The sequence below is a fragment of the Petaurus breviceps genome, unplaced genomic scaffold, assembly GCF_028583685.1.
Source record: "Petaurus breviceps papuanus isolate PSGF00001 unplaced genomic scaffold, PetGlider_PUasm1.0 175, whole genome shotgun sequence".
In the NCBI taxonomy this organism is placed as follows: domain Eukaryota; kingdom Metazoa; phylum Chordata; class Mammalia; order Diprotodontia; family Petauridae; genus Petaurus; species Petaurus breviceps.
In genome coordinates, this window is record NW_027185764.1 from 65,243,348 (window position 1) to 65,265,504 (window position 22,157).

The window sequence follows — 22,157 nt, forward strand, 5'->3', positions numbered from 1 at the left end:
ATTGAAGGAAGGGATTGTCTTTATGTTTATATTTTTTTTAATTTGGTTTGGTTTTTTTTTTTTTTTTGGAGTGGGGAGGGCAGGGCAATTGGGGTTAAGTGACTTGCCCAAGGTCACATGGCTAGTAAGTGTTAAGTGTCTGAGACAAGATTTGAACTCAGGTCCTCCCGACTCCAGTGCTCTATTCACTGCACCACCTAGCTGCCCCCATATTTGTATTTTTATCCCCATCACTTAGCACAGTGCCTGGCATATTTTATGGTTGCTAATTCATTTCAGTTGTGTCTGATGCTTTGTGACCCCATTGTGGTTTTCTTGGCAAAGACCCTGGAGTGGCTTGCCATTTCCTTCTCCAGTTCATTTTACAAATGAGGAAACTGAGTCAAACAGGGTTAAGTGACTTGCCTAAAGTCACACAGCTAGTAAGTGTCTGAGGTCATATTTGAATTTACATCTTCCTGACCCCCAGTCCAGTACTCTGTCCATTGCACCACCTAGCAGCCCTCCATTGACTTGAGTAAAGACTGATTTTTCAATGTCTTCATCAAGATCTCCTTGACAATTAGCCTTCAGACTAGCATGCTAACTTATCTTTGAGAAGGAAGAATGGCAATATAAGAGGGCAAAAAGTAAGGGAGAATTGATGGCTTGATGGAGGAACCAACCTTCCCTGCCCCAAAACACAGACATACTTATAAGTATATCTATCTTCTTTTGGGGGCAGCTGGGTGGTACAGTGGATAGAGCACCAGGCCTGGAAACAAGAAGAAACTCAAATCTGCCCAGTATCAGAGCTTGCAGCATTAGTGGAGAGGGGACCCTTATCACAGTTCCAGGGCAGAAAAGAGTGCTTGTGGTCACTCACAGACCAGAGTACAGGTTAGGAGAGTAGTAAACACCTCTCCTTAGATCATATCATCTTGGAAGAACTGAAAACTTATAGGTCCCTTGAAGTATCTCTGAAAACAGTTGCACAAAACCCCTGAAGCTGGGGACAGTGTACCCTCCACCCTGGAAGCAGAACCTTCCTTTAACAAAGACTTAAAAGTCAAGTAATAGGGCTAGGAAAATGAGCAAACTATGGAAAAAAAAATTCTGACCATAGAAAGCCATTATGGTGACAAGGAAGATCAAAATAAACACTCAGAAGAAGATAACAAAGTCAAAATTCCTACATCTAAAACCTCCAAGAACAATATGAATTAGTCTCAGGCCATGGAAGAGCTCAAAAGAATTTTACAAATCAAGTAAGAGAAGTAGAGGAAAAATTGGGAAGAGAAATGAGAGTGATGCAAGAAAATCATAAAAAACAAAAAAAAGCTTGGTAAAGGAGACATAAAAAATACTGAAGAAAATAACACCTTAGAAAACAGACTAAACCAAATGATAAAAGAGGACCAAAAAGTCAATGAGAAGAAGAATGCCTTAAAAAGCAGAATTAGTCAAATGGAAAAGAGGTCCAAAAGCTCACTGAAGAAAATAATTCCTTAAAAGTTGAAATGGAACAAATGGAAGCTAATGACTTTATGAGAAATTAGGAAACAATAAAACAAAACCAAAAGAATGGAAAAATAGAAGACAACGTGAAAATAATCTAAGCTTAGAGATTGTGGCAGGGCTAATGAAACTTTCACTCCTGCACTGATTTTCATGATATCTTGTGTCTGTATTTCTATGATTCTCTCTTGCTACCTATAAAAGAATATGGTTTTTACTCCTTAGCATTTTGTAACTACAAGTATTATACTTCCTCATTCTGAGGAGTGTAAATAAATTGATGTTGTTTGCTATAGAATACATGTAGACACATATAGATATAGATGTATAACTATATTAATGAGTAAGGTGTTATAATAACTAAAATTTAATAATAGCTAGCATTCACTTTAAAATTTGCAAAGCTCTTTACAAATATTACCTCATATTATCCTTGCCAAAACCTTGGGAGGTAGATGCTATTATTATCTCCATTTTACAAATACAGAAACAGAGGCAAACTAAAGTTAAGTCATTTACCCAGGGTCACAGAACTAGTAAATATCTGAGGCTGGATTTAAACCTAGGACTTCAGCCCCAGTGCTCGATCCACTAAGCCACATAGTGAATTAAGAGTTTATATCCTACTCCTATGGAATCTACATTAGCATTTCATATAAGAAGAAAAAACAAACAAAAGCATCTCTATAAAGCAAAGGGTCCTTTCTTCAATTTCTGAAGACCCTGGAGGAGAAAATAAAAGCAAAACAGGGGGCGGCCAGGTAGCACAGCAAGTAAGAGCACTGGCTCCAGTGTCAGGACGACCTGGAGATTGAATCCCGGGCTCAGACACTTAGCACCCACCCAGAAACACCTGGCTGTGTAACCTTGAGCAAGTTAACCCCAATTGCTTAGGGGTGGCCAGGTGGCTCAGTGAGTAAGAGCACCAGCTCCAGTGTCGGGATGACCTGGGGATCAAATCTGGGCTCAGATACTCAGCACCACACCCAGAAATAACTGGCCGTGTAACCTTGAGCAAGTCACTTAACCCAGATTGCTTTAAAAAAAAAAAAGCAAAACAATTACCCTGCAGTCATCTTCTCTGGCTTCTCATTTCATTTCCAGGAAGCCTGAGGCAGTTTCTAAGTATGTGTCTATCCATAAGCAACTTTTAGAGTGAGACTAGGGTTTTGATCTGAGCTGTTTGTTTATGCTAAGGAGGCTCACAGGCTCAGTGGAACTGGTAATTCTCTTTCTTTTCATACAACCCTAGATTTAGAATTGGAAAGGACCAGCAAAATCATTTAGTCCAACACTCTCATTTTAAAGATAATAAAACTGAGGTTCATAGAGGTGAGGTGATTTGTCCATAACCAGTAAGTGACAGAATAGGGATTGGAACTGAGCTTCTAAATCTATGCTCATTCCCTTGCAACAGAAAGGAAGCCTAGAGGTTTCAATCATAGCTTCGCTTTGAACTGTGATGGAGGAGAAGGAGAATCAGTTAAAGTTCCTGTTTTCCAATAGGAAAATGGGAAGAACCCAAAAGAACAGCAAGCATTGTTACTTAATCAGGAAGAAGTCATATGATCTCATTTCACTGGTAAATGTTTGACCACATATTTGCCTTTCTCCCTGAAGAAAACATGATTTGAGAGCTGAGCTAGTTGAGAGGACTCAGGAAAAGGTAGATGAGCTCCCACTTACACTGAGCTCTCTTTATTCACAAATTTGCAGTTGAGGGACAGCTATTACTTGAGAGTGAAAAGCTCTCTCTTCTTAAGGAACCAAGATGCTTTCCACATATGTATGGTAAGTTCTCATGCAGAACTTGAAGTATGATTGTTAAGTCTAATCTCTCACTGTTTGTCTTCTTTGAATTAACTAATTTTTGAAAATGTTAAGGGGAATTGGTCATTATTTGTTTTGGCTGTGTGTCATGGTGGATAGAAACAACTGATGAGGGTTTAGCAATTCTTTATAGGTCTTTGAGAAATATTTGGATTTTTTTCCCTTTAGTTTCTCACAGCTAAATTCTCTGACTTAAAAGTCTGAGACTGAGCAATCTAAGGAAGAAAACTCTCTTGTAGACTTTATGTAAGGGTGACAGAATATAGCTCCTCTTCTTCTCTCAACATATACAAGGTATATTGTCAAAGTTAAAGAAACAGCCTACAACCAATCCCTTCCACTTCAGAGGAAAGTGATAGATAATCTTTTTGTAATCAGTTCTAAGCATCCAGTGTAAATAACCTGGGATTCTTTTTACTTAAGCTAGAAATCATTTGCCTATGTTCTTGACAATGTCTTTAGTTAGAATTTTTTTTCCTTTAATTTCTCATAGTCAAATTCTCTGACCTGCACATCTGAGGCTGAGTGGTTCTAAACCTCGAATAAAGTACTCTGATAGGTTTAGAGGAGGGATTGTCCAAAAAAGAGTTAATCCATTTCTCCAGCATGGGAGAATATTTAGATTAAGATGAATGAGTACACATGTAGAAATGGAATAGAGCACATAATTAAATCTTTTAAAAAAAATTCAAACTGCAAATTGTTCCTGTTAAGATATTGAGACATGATTAGAAGAAAGCAAAAATAAGTTTCACAGAACTAGAGCTTCAAGGAACCTCAGAAGTCATTTTGCTCAACCCCCTCCTTTTACAGAGAAGGAAATCCAAGGCCCAGAATGGTGAAGTGACCAGTCCAACATTACAAAGGCAGTGACAACAATTTGGATTGGAATATAGGTCCTGTTTCTCCAAAGACAGCATTTTTTTCACCATACCACATCACTACAATGAACCAGTTACCCAGAAAAAGGTTCTAGGTTCTCTTCCACCTAATCATTCAAGACAGGTCACTTCAGACTTTGAAAAACTATTACAAATGACAAATTCTGATCAATGACTTGCTTCTACTCTTAATCTATGGAAATCTATATAGGTGTTGGATTCCTAAAAGTCAACTTCTCCTTATATCTAGAGAAGAAAGATGATCATGGTGTTCAGTCTTTACTAAAAGTCGTCAATGGCCACAGCAAAGGATTAAGCATTTGAATTTTGTAAGAACACTTAGTTATATTGTAAAGGACTTTCTAGTAGAATTTGGCTTCAGCCAACATTATATGAAATTACCAATCACAATAAAACCTGAGATTTTGTTTATGTCAGCAAATTCCTCACCTTTAGAGTGGAACTTAACTGGACTTTATTTATCATTCCGTTCTTTTTCCAGTTATATTATCCACAAGTATGTGTAGCCTGGGACACCTGAGCACAGTGGTTAGAGCTCTGGTCTCTAAATCAGGAAGTTAGGATTCCAATATTGCCTGAGACACTTTCTAGTGAGTGATCCTAAGCAAGTTACTTAATCTCTCCAAGTGCCAGTTTCCTCAACTGTAAAATGAGGATAAATGACAGCATCTAGCTCAGAAAAATATTTTTAAGGATCCAGTGAGAATATATATGTGTATATATATATATATATATGTGTGTGTGTGTGTGTGTGTGTGTGTGTATTATATATGTGTGTTTATATACATGTATACACATATATAAGTACTTTAAAAACCTTAATGCTTTTTTATAAGTGTTAGATATTGCGTGACTTGTTTGCATCTTGAAATGTCTGCTACTTCTTTCCCTGGATCCTCTCCCCACAAATGTAGATATTCCCCAAGATTCTTTCCTTAACCTTCTTCTCCATCTATATTTCCTCACTTGGGGCTCACATCCACTCTCATGGTTTACTCTTCTCCTGAGCTCCCATCTCTTATTTTTGATTACCTTTTAAGCATCTCCAGTTTGATGTCCTAATCATACCACAAAGTCATCATATCCAAAACCAAGTTCATTATTCCATCCCAACCTCCAAACCAGTCCTCCTCCTGGCTTTTCACTGTTCTCTGAGTCACTCATGCACTAAATCTCCAGGCACCATTTACTTTTCCCATTTCTTTGTAGCCCCTATCCAATTAGGCACAAAATTCTACCGGGTCTATCTCTGCAACATTCCTTGCACATGTCTTATGACCTCTCAGCGATTTTAATATCCTCTTAACTGGTGTCCCTGCCTCCTATCTCTCTTCCTTCTATTCCATACTATACAATACTTCCAGAGCTTTAATCACGTTCTTTACCTGCTCAAAAGCTTTCAAAGTTTTGCCATCACCTGCCCAATGAAATCCAAATGCTCTTGTGATGTTCAAGAGCCTCCCCAAAAGCCCAAAATGTATCTTTCTTGTATTTCCTCTTACTATTTTACTACTACATGTTGCCTGATCTCAAACTGGATTCTGAAGCTCTTAGTATTTTGTTTAAACCCCTGATTTATGTTGTGGCTATTTCATTCATTTCATTTATATTGTGGCTACTCATCTCCTTTTCTAGACTATAACCTCTATGAGGCCAAGGGCGTCTTACTCCTTTTTTGCATTTCTCTGAGTACCTAGGAAAAGTTTTGGAAAACCATAGTACCTAAATCAATATTTGCTGAACTGTTGAATTGAATGCACCTTCTCCTTGTAGTAGAGAACTGAGGGAGAGGAAGGACTAACGAATTTGTCATTGCCAAATCTCAGAATCCATTTCACTAGCTGGAGGGTTTTTCTGTAGAATAACTGCCAGTTACCCACTGGATGGCATTGAAAAAGTGATTCAGTGACCTGTTTGTTCTGCAACTGGTTTAACTGGTTGAACGAGAGAAGACTTCCTTCCGCATTGCTTAATTCATTGGTAAAATTGAGTCTACTTCCTTCAGTTAAAGATATGCAAATCTACAGAAATTAAGGCAATTACATATTCTCTCTTTCCTACCTTATAAAAAATGACACAAGGGGCCAGCCATGCAAGTATCACACACATAATCTGAAGGTACATATGCATAAATAATGGACACACTCGTATATAATCTATAGGACCTATGTAGAAAGGTGATACACATGCATATACATAGACATACAAGGTGTTCCAAAAATCTTAGTGCAATTTAAGGTTAAATAGCCATATGAATATGTAAATGTGTATTTAAATGTAGTTATAGGTAGAAATAATAATAGATGATATAGATACTTTAACAAATTTAAGGGGTAGCATGACAGAATGGATAAGTGCTGAACTTAAGAGTCATAAAGACTTGGTCTCCATTCTTGGCTTAGACACTTATTAGGAGTGTGACCCTTCTAGATCCAAATCTATCACCCTATGAAAGCTCTCCAAGGGAGGATGCTAGCACAGAGTTGGCCATTCCCAACCACAAAACAAAATTTACACTAAACAGCTCACAGTTCATGATTCTTCAGTTCAGTAGTTCCTACAACCAAGAATTGTGAATGTTCAGAGGCCCACCTGATATCTCTTCTTTAGCTTTTGCCTTGGATTGTTTGTCTGGATCACCAACAAGAATCCTTGCCTCAATGAGATCCTTAACATCTTGGGTTCATCATTTTGCAAATTAATTTGGCCAATAGAGCATTCTGGAGCTTGAAGAAGAGTGACAGAACTCACAAATGCTTATTGAGGGGACTATAAGACATCTGAGATTAAGAAAGTTTGAGAAATCTAAAAGCAAAATAGAGAGAATTGAGATTAATTTCATATTGAAAAAAAATGCCACATGCAATATGTATCTGTGATACATATATAATTAAAAATATCAGCAGGAAGATATCATTAGTATGAAAATTTTCTCACAGAACCTTATTCACATTTGATAGAAGGCCAGGGGTCCCCAGAACAGTTGAGGAGATGCTGTTCTAACCTTCAATGCCTAAGTCAAAAGTAGCAACATATCATAGCTGCAGTAAACAACAACAAAAAAGTGGGGTGGCCAGGTAGCACAGCGAGTAAGAGCACCGGCTCCAGCGTCGGGATGACCTGGGGATCGAATCCCAGGCTCAGACACTTAGCACCCACCCAGAAATACCTGGCCATGTAACCTTGAGCAAGTTACTTAACCCCAATTGCTTAGGGGAGGCCAGGTGGCTCAGCAAGTAAGAGCACCAGCTCCAGTGTCAGGATGACCTGGGAATCAAGTCTGGGCTCAGATACTTAGCAGCACACCCAGAAATAAATGGCCATGTAACCTTGAGCAAGTTACTTAACCCCAATTGCTTAAAAAAAAAAAAGTAAGGGTCATATAAGTAAAAGACAACTTCATTTTTTTTTACAAAGAAAAAATAAGAAATTTTCTTATTGACATCCAAGTCAATCCTTTAAGTATCTATAATAATTGTGATTAATTAATAAAAGAGGAGATATGGGACTCCAGTTAATATCAATAAAACTTCAATTCTATATTAGAACCAGTTAAAGGAGAGAAACAGAAGGCTAAAATTAAAGGAGGAACAAGGAAAAAAGGAGATAAAAAAACAGAAGTGGAGAGATAGAAAGAGACATGGAATGACAAAGATGATCAGAGAGAGAGAGGGGGAAGGAGGGAGGGAGGGAGGGAGAGAGAAGAGAAGAGAAGAGAAGAGAAGAGAAGAGAAGAGAAGAGAAGAGAAGAGAAGAGAAGAGAAGAGAAGAGAAGAGAAGAGAAGAGAAGAGAAGAGAAGAGAAGAGGACAGAGAAATGTAGAAACAGTCAAATACACAGAGAGAAAAAGTTTGAAAAATTATGGGAAGCTGGAGACAGCTACAGAGAGAGAATGAGAATGAAAGGTGACTAGAGATGGAATAAAATAAAGAGAGACATGGAAAAAAGGGTTACAGGCAGCCTCAGTAGTATTTTGATGAGTAATTATATTCTGCTCTTCACTTTGGTTTTGAGTATCAAAGTAAGCCTTTACAATTTTGGCAATTCTTCCACAGTCTTTCTAAAAAGACTTTGATTTTGACCTTCAAATTTTATTTTCTTATATAGACATTTTTTTCACTATGAACTTCTTAAGGTTTTACACAGGTATGAACAAAAGACTCAAGCTTAGAAACTTCATTTTGAATCTTAGAGATGTTGATTAATTTAACAGCCCATACTTGCATACTTGAAAGTTCTCTACTGCCTTATCTTCTTTCTTTTGAAGTTTGACTCTCTCATTTCACAAAACTAGAAATCTACATTGAAACAGAATTTTTAATCGTAAATTTTCAAAATGGGAAGGCACATTAAATTTCACCTAGAAAACTGAGATGGGGGATGGGAAAGGCTTGTCCAGGGCCACACAAACTATAAAGTGATTTAGTTGAGACTCTTTGCTCTCCATTCACTAGAATATATAATTCTCTATTGATTTATTTCATTATTCTGAACCTTTTGCAAAAAGAATATTGATTGTTTCTATGTCTATATTCTAGAGGGAAAATAATAGCATCCCATTCCATTGAGCAGAAGGAGCTAGGAATTTTTTTTCTTATATTGGCTAAAGTCTTGGGGCAACAGTGCCCTAAAGGTCATAACTGGGTGAGAAAGGGAAAGTTAGTGGTGCAGAAAAACATGAAAGGTGAGGTCCAGAGAGGCAGGTTGTGTATTTAGCAGATGAGATCAAAAAGTGATATAGACAGTAGGTTTTGTGATGAGTGTGCTCATTTTATTCTCTTCTGTTCCCCTGTACTATGGCATAAGGTCCAAGAAGGGTCAGAAGCATATTCAATCTTGTTGCTCCCTGCTCAGAAACCTTCAAGGTAAACTGATATGACATATCAGAGGAGGAAAAGAAAGGAGCTTGAGGTCTCATTTTTATAGGCTTTTTTGTGGGGAGGAAATGCCAACTCTTTTCTATGCTACCTTGGGGTTAGTTCATTAACATACCCAAGTCATTTCAAAGTTATCAGCAACTTCTTGATGTTCTGTGGTCTGGAACTGTGGAAATTTGGATTTTGTCTGGAATTTACATATCACAGGATCAGAACCCTGAAAAGTAATGCCTGGATGGCTTCTCCAATACAGTGCCAATTATCAGGATGTGAATTTTGGTTAATAAATTTGTAAATTGTGCTCCTTTGACCTTTGGGATGGTTTTTTTTTTTTAAAGCAATTGGGGTTAAGTAACTTGCTCAAGGTTACACGGCCAGTTATTATCTCTGGTGTGGTGCTGAGTATCTGAGCCCAGATTTGATCCAGGTCATCCTGACACTGGAGCCGGTGCTCTTACTCACTGAGCCACCTGGCCGCCCCTAAGCAATTGGAGTTAAGTAACTTGCTCAAGGTTACACGGCCAGGTGTTACTGGGTGGGTGCTAAGTGTCTGAGCCCGGGATTCGATCTCCAGGTGTTCTCAACACTGGAGCCGGTGCTCTTACTCGCTGTGCTACCTGGCCGCCCCGTTTGGGATGGTTTAAACATGACTTATCGGTTCCTTTTTATAAACTTATTTCCTGCTTTGCCTCCTTAATACCTATAAATCTTACTATACTGACTAGAAATAGGGAGTGGTCAAAAGGTCTAGAACAAGATACAATGTTAACACAGTAAGGTTCAGGAAAGCAAGTAGAACAATTCTATTCTCATGGAATATATAGCAAGTTTCTACTCATTCACCAACAGAAGATTATAAATGAAGATTGATAAGATCCTGGAATGATATACTCTAAAATGACAAATAAGTACATTGAATAAACTATGATAATAGCAACAAACTACATGATAAAATTCAGAGCTGAGATAAGTCATTTATGGACCCTAACAAGTTTGCAAACAGTCCCTACTATGTTTCTGTCCATTAACAGGGTGGAATCATCCATTTGATGCACATGACAACTCATCATAAAATAAATATTCACATGTCACAGAGAATGGCACTTTGTAACATATGTGAGTTTATTTTAAAAAATAGTATGTTCCCTTATTGTATTCCTCCTGTGTGTTATATCCTAAGTAATGGTCTACTCCTTAATCCTTGTTCTGGTAAAGAGAAATATCAAATCATAGATTTAAAAAAATCTGTATCAAGTAATTAGTTTAAGTACAAATATATTATTTACATTTCACATTATACAGTTAACATTACTGAATATTGGAGCTAGAAGGTACCTGTCATATCATTTAGTCCAATGCCCTCATTTTACAGATGAGGAAACTGAAGCCCCATGAAGTAAAATTATTTGTATAAAGTTTCATATCTAATAGTTTTCAGAGCCCAGATTTTTGAAAACACATATCTCATGACATGATTAGCACTCTTTCTACAATTCCTTGTGCATAAGTACATGAGTTTTCAACCTGGACTTTTAGAGCAATCTTACTATAATGTGCTGACAAAATCATATTTCTCATGGCTTTTATTTGCTATGAAAGAGAAAGAAAATATTGTCAGAAAATTTTTCAGAGTGAAGAGACAAATTATTTTCAACATTTCTTCTCAGTGCCACTTTTGGGGACTAAATTCCTTAAGATTATATCCAACCATCTGTGACTTTACCAAACTAAATGGTCCATGAAGACAGAAACTATGCAATATCTAAATTATGTATCTCCCCGTGCCTCCCACAGTGCCTACATATAGTGTTTAATAAACATGTTTTGGATGGATGGATGAATCTCTTTATTTTGGGAAGGAATTCATTCTTATTGCTCAGGCTGGTTTAGGAAGGTTGTAGAGGGGACGGGAGGGAAAAAAGTGAAAGAAAGGAAAGAAGTCACAAGGTTGTTACCTCATCATTTGATTTGCGATTTCAGCATGTTAGAAATTGGTTTTTGCCCTTTATTTACTTTGCCTGCTGTTAAGGAAGATGCCACCACATTGTACCACACTGTCACTTGATTCAAAATAAAGGTACATGCTGCTTCCTAAGTGTGAAGATGTGGCTTTTTACTCTTTCTCCCCAGAAATATCAATGACTTGTGGTATAAATAAATAATATGTGGACCTTATTTATATTTATGATTTTTATCAAAATACTAAATGTAACCAAACCTTAAATAATACTATGTTTGGAGAAGATAATGTTAAAACCAAATAAAGTCTTCAGGCGTTTGTGTGTGTGCGTGTGTGTGTGTGTGTTTGCTCAATGATATCTGATAAATAAATGGTAAATTAATTTTTAATTCCTAACACTTTCTCCCTAACACCATTTCATCCCTGAATTCAGCTTCAAAGAGGGAGTCTCTGAATATTAGAACTGGCAAGGGCTTTGGGGCCAAAGATTGCAAAACTTTCCTGAGGTTCCTCTGCTAATTAGTGGCAGATTTAGATTTAGAACCCAGATTTCCTGACTGCCAGTTCAGTGTTCCTCATGCTGTAGCAAGCAATCTCCTTTGACATTCATCCATATTATGAGCTTTGCTTTTTACAAAGTCTTCTTAGAAGGTTGCTCTCAAACTTCTGCCCTTTGAGCTCGCTCTGAATAAAAACCCCTCTAGATTTTCTCCTAGGCACAAATGTCTCTTTCCCAGTTTCTCCTTTTAGCTACCATAGAGTCAAGAAGTCACAGGATTATAGCATCATGAACAGAGAACTGAATGAGAATTGCTAAATATTTCCAATTACATTTTAATGTGATCTGGACTGCATTTATGACACCTACTAGTCCAACCCCCTCATTTTAGAGATGAAGAAACTGAGGACCAGATTGACTTGTTCAAATTCACTAAGGTAGCAAGTATCAGAGGTAAGATTTAACATCAAGTATACAGTGACAGCACTACTGGTTTAAGAATAACTTTGAGAGACTAAGTCATTTTGACTATTATAAATACCCAAATTAACTACAAAGGATATAATGAAGGAAGATGCTATCTGCATCCAGAGAAAGACCTGATCCATCAAAATGTGTATAGGATGATTTTACATACACAGACACACACACACACACACATGCACACACATGCATGCACACACGCACACACATTTGTGTCTAATGGTAGCCATCTCTTGGGCGGGGGGGAAGGGAAAAAAAGGAATTTACATGATAATTTTATTATATATTTAAAAGGAATAGAAAGTTGTACATAATAGATTTACAGTATCATGTGCAATATTTTTTTAAATCATTCTACTATGCTATGGAAATGTTTGCTTTATATAATAAATTAAAAACAAAATAAATACAACAAAAAAAATCAAGTTCTGTAACTCCAATGCCAGGAACCTTAGAGAGTAAGGCCTCCTGGAGAAGGTGACATTTGAGGACAGAGATTCTAAGAGGTAGGGGTGAAGTAGGAGAACACTCCAGGCATGGCAGTGAGTCAGGGTAAGAGCCCAGGGAAGGGAGAAATGGAATGTCCTGGGTGAAGAATAGCAATTAGGCCAGTGTAGTTGGATATATCACAGAGTGTTTGATCCAAATAAAGTCTAAGAAGATTGGAAAGGCAGGAAGGAGCCAAGTTGTGGAAAGCTTTAAGTGGTCATGGCACTTGAAATTCTACCATGAGTCTGCTCTCTGACCATTTTACTTTTTAGGGTGTTTTGTTAAAGCAGCAAAGTTACTGTAGTGGGCTGCCATTTCCTTCTCCAGCTGACTTTAGAGATGAGCAAACTGAGGCAAACAGGGTTAAGTGACTTGCCCAGGGTCACACAGCTAGTAAGTGTTTGAGGGCAGATTTGAACCCAGGTACTCCTAACTTCAGGCCAGGGTTCTATTCACTATGCCAGTCAGCTGCCCATAGGGACTTATATAAGCAGTTACAATAGAAAATTAGACTTCTATCCCTTAGTGTTAACCCTAAAAACCAAATGAGAGATACAGTAGACACACTCTGGGGACCCAACTAGTGAGCAAAAGCCAGAGCTGAAATAGTTAGGTGCCTTAGAATGTGTGCTGGACATCAATGGTATCAGCTTATTCTGAGTTTTAGCACTCCTGAGATGGAATCAAAGAAGATGGACTAAAATCCCAGGTTTGCTCATTATTGCTTGTGTGACTTTGAACTTTATCTCTCTTCCATAAAATTGGGGGTTGGGTTAGATTACCTCTAGGTTCACTTCCAGATCTACATCTAGAATCATATAAATGGCCTCATTTTGAGGATGAAGAAATTGAGGTCACTTAAGTAGCAGGAGCAAACAGCAAACATTCATCCAGCACCTGATATCTGCTCCCTATGGCATTAGGTGCTATGGGAGATAGTTGTGTAAGACACGTTATCTATCCTCAGTGAGTTCATAATCCAGATGAGAAAACAAAATATGTGAAATAATCTTAAACAATAAAAGACAATATTATGGGGGAGAGTGCTTAATTAATTCCAAAGAAGTGATCCATGAGGGCTTGAACAGTGAAGAGAGGCTTTGTGGAGAAGGTGAGATTTAAGAAAGTTCCTTGAAAAGTGAGTAGGATTTGGGTAGAACAAGGAGAGAAGGAAACATATTCAAAATTAGGGGAACAAGGAGGTGCTTGACCATCTTGTCCTCAGCAATTGTTTTTTCTTACAAACTGTATCAGAAAGTATACATTTATCCACCATATCTTCCTAACAAAATAGACAGAATGTGTTTAATAGAAAAATGAATAGTAAATAAAAACTCCTTCCAATTTAATCATGAATTAAAATTAAGTCTTTTTATTTTTCAACTTGAGTTCCTTGAGAGCTGGGACTGCTACTATTTTTTTTTTAATCTTTGCATGTCACCCAACATCCCCTTACACAAAATAAAGGGTTTAATAAATATTTGTTGAATTAGGTTAGGAAAGACAGGACACAGTAGGATGATCAAAAGATTATGTGAAAGAATTGCCAGCCCCCTGGAGAAGAACAGGCCCAGGGCAATCTTTCAAAGAACTCCTAAGTAGAACTGGGGTAAGAGGAGGGGGAAGAGACACAGCAATATTATTTGGTTTTGGTTTTGGTTTTGGTTTTTGTATTCGTTATCTTGTTTGTTTTAAGGTGGAAGAATGATGAGACTACCAAGATTCAAAAACATTTCATGTAAGTCTTGGTTAACACAGTTTATCAGGGAGGAAAAAAAGACAATGTAATTGTAATACAGTATAACCTTCCAGCATTTAAAGGACAATCAGTTGGAAGAGGAATTAAAGTTATTCCGCTTGGTAGAAGAATAGGAAATTAAAAAGAAGATGTCTTCCATCCCACTCTACTATACTAAGTCACCTTAAGGTAGATTATACAGTTGTAGATGAGTTGAGTTTCTCACAAGTCCCAATATCCAAAATGAATGAATTCCCAGACACTGGAAGTATTCCAGCAGAGACTTAATAACCATCTCTCTGGGTTGTTGTGAATAGATCCATGCTTCTGATAGGGATTGATCAAATGACCTCTCGTGTACCCTACTACCTCTGAGATTCTATAGGGATGCAAAATAGTACCTTAAGATGCTCTTAAATTTGTGTTGAGCAGGAAATGCTCAAAAGAGATTGCCCATTTAAGGTATGGGAAATAAGGAAAATGCTAGACCAAGAAGATTCTATATTCTTTCTGATATGATGCAAGAAACAGTGCCAGGCCTGAGAGCAAACTCAGGAGATTAAAGGGACATGAGCCTGACCTTTGTTTCTGTGATTGGCTATTCATTAACTAGAGAAGCACCGTATACTGTTGAATGCTCTAATGATATTGCAAGAAAAAAAAAAAAGATCTTCTGCTTAGGAAAAATAATATTATTTGCAACTTTGGTGTGGCTCAGTGACCCTAGGACAACCTACAGAATGGCTTGGCATCAACAGTAACCAGAAATTAGCATTCTAGGTAACAATGCCTGAAAAATCAGCCTCTGTGCTCAGCTTACCTGGTATTCACTTCTAGACCCTAAAAATTTTCCCCAAGTTGCTTCAGCCTCTTTAGTGTGGCAGGTATCACACAGAGTGGGAAAAGAGATCATGTATATAGCCTACTCAAGTTCCCCTGCCCTCAGGGCAAGGGCAACCTGCAAAATGCCTCTAATATCTGACATAGATCAAACAATGTGGGACTAGGAAGGTTTACTAACACTCTGGTGGGTAGTAATTCCTCTAGTTAGTGCATGAACACCAGGCTATCATGTAGATGGAATAGTAACTACATACATCATCGAGCCAGTAAGTATCCAACTCATTCATAAGGGAAAGAATTTTTAGATTGATTTTTAGAGGGCTTTAAATACCAGGCTGCGGGCAGCTAGATGGCGCAGTGAATAGAGCACTGGCCCTGGAGTCAGGAGGACCTAGTTCAAATCCGGCCTCAGACACTTAACACAAAAACCAGCTGTGTGACCTTGGGCAAGTCACTTAACCCCAATTGCCCTAACTTCCTCCCTCCAAAAAACAAATAAACAAAAAGAATATCTTTGGGGCAGCTAGGTGGTGCAGTGAACAGAGCACCAGCCCTGGAGTCAGGAGGACCTGAGTTCAAATCCAGCCTCAGACACTTAACACAAAAACTAGCCATGTGACCTTGGGCAAGTCACTTAAACCCAATTGCCCTACCTTCCCCTCTCCAAAAAGAAAAAATAAATAAATAATGAATAAATAAATACCAGCCTGAGAAACTTGTATTTTATAGTAAAAAGTCCCTCAAAAAAATTAAAAGGATAGGTACACAATGGTCTGGGTCCAGTGGAAGGCAGATAACATGAATCATTTGGCACAGTTGGCATGAAAATCAGCTGCATTGGGGTAGGAGTGAGAAAAAGGCTGGGAGGAAGAAGGGAACTCAGGGTTGAGATTTAGTAAGATATGAGTGAATATAGGGGGAAAAGGTCAAAGGATTCCAAGGTAGAGGAAAGTATATAATGGAATGGGTTGATTATAAGGAGGTCAAAACTGTGAAGGAAGGGAAGAGAACAGCCCTCTCTTTTCCATTAGAGGTATATCTTTTTTTTTGGTGAAGGATATTTTAGTATCTTGACTCCACTACTAGAATGAGTCCTCACTGTCCCAGTGAAGGAGATTAATAGACTGGAAGACCAGGAAGATGCTGTAGGACTGAAGACCATGGTAAGAGTAAAGACTGGGGACCAGTCTTGGTGGTTCTTGCCTATAATCTCCACAACTAGGGAGGCTGAGGCTGGCGGATCACAAGAGCTCTGGAGTTCTGAGCTATAGTAGAACTAAAGTTGATTAAGTGTCTGCATTAAATGTGGTACCAATATGGTGAACCTCTAGGCACCTCCAGGTTGCCTAAGGAAGGGTGAACCAGTCCAAGTCAGAAACAGGGCAGGTCAAAGTTTCCATGTTGATCAGCAGTGTAATCAGGCTCATGAGTGGCTGATGTACTTCCAGTATGGACAAGATAAAGAGATAAAAAAAAAAAAAGACTAGGATTAGGAGGGAGAGATGAAAGGAAAGACTAATAAGCCATTGTGACCCTCCCACACACACAGGTCAATAAAATAGTCTCTTACTTCACCAGCCCTCCTGCATGAGGCCTTCATCAGCTCTGATTGCCAAGTTTCAGGACAGGTTTCCATCATGGAGGTAAAGCCCAACTTACCCACTAAGCTCCAGAAATGTGACTTCTAGAGTCTCTGGGCTTATCCTGTTCTTTTCTGTCATTGCCTTGGACCTAGGGACCCCTCCATCCAGGGGTGTACTGGTAAATGTTTAACAACCCTCTCTCTGAAAGAGAGACAGAGACAAGAGAGAGAAACAGAGCAGAGGAGAGGAGAGGAGAGGAGAGGAGAGGAGAGGAGAAAGCGTGCAGGCATAATACTTCTAAGTTTAATCTCCATTATTAACATTTTCTCTATCATTTCCTTAAATCTAGACAATCAGGAAAACAATAAATCCAGCCTCTAGTACTTACCAAGTTCCAAGATACAAACTCTCACACTGAAAATTTGACAATTTACTACATAAGTTAGATCCAGCACACCAGTCTCTAGCATAATCTAACACTGTTCTGGGTTACCAGCTAGTATGTTTCTGAGTTGGAACTTGAACCCAGGTCTCCTTGCCTTCAAGGCTATCTTTCTATCTACCAAAGCAGGCTGTTGACTCTTTTTGCTTAAAAAAAAATTAAAATGTACAAATCCTCACCAACTAGGCACATGGTCAAGGATGCCAGTAACAAGAAGAAAAGTCCCATCTACACCAAAAGTTTTACAGCTATACTTTTTTTTTTTTTGGCAAAAGCAAATAATTAGAAACAAAACAGATGGTCATTGTCTTGGGAGTTATTCTTTCTTCCCAGGCCTTGGGACATGGTGCATGGCCTAATGATTTCATGATTATATGTAGTGTTTAGTCATGAATACCCAAAAATGCTAAATGCCCTAAGGCCCAGGTTGGGGGGGATCTTACATAAATCAATATCACTAAGACAGTGTGGCTCCTCTGACTTGATGAATTATTCATTCCCAAGAAGGCTGTTTTTGTTATTAAGTTGGGCACATGAGTATGGACCTTGAGAGTTTTTCTTTGTTGTATCTTTTTTCTATATTTTTGTAGAATTTATAGAATATATATTCAGCAAAAAGCTTGTCATTTTTATTGGTGTTGTTTACTCAATCTCTGCTGATCAGGAACATTAATTTGGGACCAGTGTGCACATGGTCTATGACACCCATCAGCTGGGGGGAATGATTAAACAAATTGTGATACTTGAATATAGTGGGATATTAGAAACAATAAATGTGATGAATACAGAGAAGCATGGAAAGATTTCCATGAACTTACAGCAAAGTGAAGTGAGAACTAAGCACCTCAGGATTGGAAAAGCCTTCAGAGATAATATAATCCAATCCTTCCTGAAACAGGGATTCCTAATAGAAAGTCACGCTCGCTCAAGTGGTCAGCTTGTCACTGAAGATCTCATTATCAAGGAAACCAATGCCACTTTAGGACAGTTAAAACCAACAACTAATAATTAGTAATTATTTGAAAGGGTGTTTGTTTGTTTTTATTGTATCGAACCACCATTTGCTTGGAGATAGCTGCTCCTCTTGTGCCCTTGTGTTGTTAGGTCATGTCAGACTCTTCATGACCCCATTCAGGGTTTTCTTGGCAAAGGTACTGGAGGGGTTTGCCATTTCCTTCTCTAGCTTATTTTACAGATGAGGAAACTGAAACAAACAGAGTTAAGTGACTTGCCCAGGGTCACACAGCTAGGAAGTATCAGAGGCCACATTTGAACTCAAGATGGTGAGTCTTCCTTATTCCAAGCCTAGTGCTCTGGCCACTGTACCACGTAGCTGCCCAAAATGATCTACCTACACTGGCTTATTTGCTGTTCCTTACTCATGCTGTTCCTTACTCATGCCGTTCCATTTCTTGATTGCATTTGCAATGGCCATCCCCCATGCCTAGAATGTTCTCCTACCTCAACTCTGACTCCTAGTTTCCCATGTTTCTTTCAAAGACAGAATCTCACTTTCTGCAGGGAGCCTTTTCCAGTCTGTTCTACTCACCAGTCCCCTCTCCCAGAGATTTCCTTCCATTTACATTGTATATATCTAGTATAACATATATATATACATATATATACATGTATATATATATATATATACACGTATATATACAAATATATATAACATTGTGCAACAAGATATATACAACTTTCCACAATTCTGTGTAACGGCTTCATTCAAATCCCATTCAGGCACAAGTCAAGACATCATCCTGTGATGTCATTGGTCTGCTTTGAAAACATTATTATGTATCTTATACATACATGGTTATTTGCATGTTGTCTCCTCATTAGAATGAAAGCTCCTTGAGAGCTGGGACCATGGTTTGTTTCTTTCCCCTTTCTTTGTATCCCCAAAGTTTCACACAATACTTAACACATAATAAATGCTTAATAAATAATTGTTGATTGACTGAAATGTACATATCTAAGCCAGTTTGTAAACTGATAGCCAGGATATGCCTCTGCCCTGCTGTTGGCTTTAGAAGTCATCCCATCTGGGCTCCCAAGCTGTTTGTACACCATCACAGCACTACTTAGAATTTCTACTAAAACATGGTACCGAGAATTAAGTATAATATTCAAAATATATTCTGATCAGGGAAGATTCCCATAGAACTATTACCTTATGCCTCTATCAATCAGCCTAAAATAACTTGTAGTTTTTTGAGCTATTAGGTCACACTGTTTATCCTGAAGTCCGATAAAACCCTGCCAACTTTCATGCAAATTGTTTTCTATCCACACCCCTCCTATCTGGCACTTGTGCAGATAATTTGTAGATCTCAAGTATGTATCTCTATTCAATGTCATTCTGTGCGGTCTGGCTCATTATTCTACCCTTTGGATCCTGACTCCATTATAAAATGTATTTACTATTCCTCAGCTTCGTGTCATTTCAAAATATGCTAAGCAGGACACCTCTGCTTTCATCTACATCACTGGTAAAAATCAAACAATCCAGCACCAAGGACAGATTCCTAGGTTCTTCCACTAAGTGGTCATTGAATTGTAGTGTGGATCTAGTCATCATTCAATTGATTTCAAATCCACCTGATTACATTACCATCTAGCTCACATTTTCTCCACTTGTTCACAAGAATAGCATGAGGGACTATTAAATTCTTGACTGAAATTCAGGTATAGCACATTTGTAGTATTCTGAAGATTGTCTCCCAGTCAAAAAAAAAAAGGAAATAAGCTTTGTCTGACTTGAGCTTTTCTTGATGAAGTCATGCTGGTTCTTAGTGACTACTGCTTTCTTTTTTAAATCATCAGAAACTATCCCTTTAATATCTTCTAGAACTTTTCAAGCAATCAGCTCATTTGTCCATAGTTAGGAGATTCCACCTTCATTCTTTTGAAAATCAGAACATTTGTCTGTCTTTAGTCCTGGGAGACCTCTCCCATTTACCATAGTTTCTCAAATAACACTAACAGCAGTTCAGCCATCACATTTGACCATTCTTCCAGTGTTCTCTAAAGTAGATCGTATGAACCTTGTTACTTATTGAGAGCATCCAGATGCTCTCTCCACATATCTTCAGTTATCTTGCATTTCAACTCCCTATTAGCCATTTTTGTCATATCTTTGGTAGAGAACAACATAAGCAAAATAAAAATTGAGTAGCTTTTCCTTCTCTCCATTTTTCATTATAATTAGTTTTCTATACAAACATAGTATTTCCTGCACAGAAGGCAAGTTTTTTGAGGGCAGGGATTATTTCAATTTTATCAATGTATTACCAGAACTTAGCTGTAACTTACAGAAAGTCGTTGCTAGGAGAAAATGCTTATTAAATTGAAATACTTGTGTACTCTATCATGCTACCTTCATTTTCCTTTTTTAAAATAAATTTATTTATTTTTAGTTTTCAGCATTCACTTCCATAAAATTTTGAGGTACAAATTTTCTCCCCATATCTCCCTTCCTCCCACCCCCAAAAAAGCATGTAAGTTGATATAGGTTCTACATATGCATTCATATCAAACCTGTTTTCACATTAGTCAAGTTGTAAAGAAGAATTAGAACCAATGGGAGAAATCACAAGTAAGAAGAAACAAACAAAAGAAGAAAAAAAAGGGAGAGAACAAATAATATGCTTTAATCAGCATTCAAATTACATAGTTCTTTTTCTAGATGTGGACAGCATGTTCCATCATGAATCCTTTGGAGTTGTCTTGGATCCTTGCATTGCTAAGAGATAAGTCTATCAAACTTAATCATTGTACTTCATGACTGTTACTGTGTACAATGTTCTCCTGGCTCTGTTCACATCACTCAGCATGAGTTCATTCAAGCTTTTCCATGTTTTTCTGAAGTCTGTCTGCTCATAATTTCTTATAGCACAATCATATTGCATTACATTCATATACCACATTTTTTTTAGTCATCAGGGCATCCCTTCAATTTCAAATCCTTGGCCACCACAGAAAGAGCTGCTATAAATATTTTTGTACATGTGGGTCCTTTTCACATTTTTATGATCTCTTTGGGATTCTGACCTAGAAGTGGTATTGTTGGGTCAAAGGGTCTGCCACATTTTTATAGCCTTTTGGACATAGCTTCAAATTGCTCTCCAGAATGGTTGGATCAGTTCACAACTCCACCAACAATGCATTAGTGTTCCAATTTTCCCACCTCCTCTCCAGTATTTATAATTTTCCTGTTTTGTCATGTTAGCCAATCTAATAGGTGTGATGTTGTACCTCAGAGTTGTTTTGATTTGCATTTCTTTAATCAGTAGTGATTTAGAGCATTTTTTTTCATTTGACTATAGACAGCTTTAATTTCTTTATCTGAAAACTGTCTGTTCATATCCTTTGATTATTTACCAATTGGGGAATGACTTGCATTCTTATAAATTTGACTCAGTTCTCTATATATTTTAGAAATGAGGCCTTTATCAGAAACACTGGTTGTAAAAATTCTTTCCCAGTTTTCTGCTTCTTTCCTAATCTTGGTTGCATTGCCTTTGTGTAAAAACTTTTCAATTTAACTCAACCAATTTAATCATTTAACCCAACATCTATAGGGAGTTGCAATATAAAATTAAGAACCATTCCACAATAGATTAATTGTCAAAAGATATAAACAAAAAGAAAAATACAAACTATCAATAACCACCTTAAAAACATTCAAAATCATTTATCATTCAAAAGGGAAATGCAAATTATAATAAACATGAAGTAACATTTCATACCTATCAAGCTAGTAAAGACTGGAAAAGGTGGGAAAACACATTGCTGGAGGGGGCTGCAGGAAAATAGGCATACTAATTCACTGTTGGTAGAGCTGTGAATTGATTCAACTATTTTGGAAAACAATTTGGAATTGTGAAAGTAAAAAAGCAACTAAGCGTCCTCTGACCAAGAGATTCCTCTACTATATACCAACTATGACTATATACCAAGGATGTTGTTCATAGCAAGAAAAGACCTACATGTACAAAAAATAAAATACTAA

At 37.7% G+C, this 22,157-nt stretch overlaps 1 protein-coding gene across 1 annotated transcript in view; it reads left to right on the forward strand.

The window, feature by feature from the left end:
• Positions 1-3,130: 3,130 nt before the first annotated feature.
• Positions 3,131-22,157, forward strand: part of LOC138158940 (stimulated by retinoic acid gene 6 protein-like) — a 76,254-nt gene continuing 57,227 nt past the window's right edge. Inside the window, exon 1 of the mRNA XM_069085296.1 lies at positions 3,131-3,288. Within this exon, the coding sequence (XP_068941397.1) occupies positions 3,269-3,288 (20 nt within the window). The 5' untranslated portion in view covers positions 3,131-3,268. The remainder of the gene's footprint in view (positions 3,289-22,157) is intronic.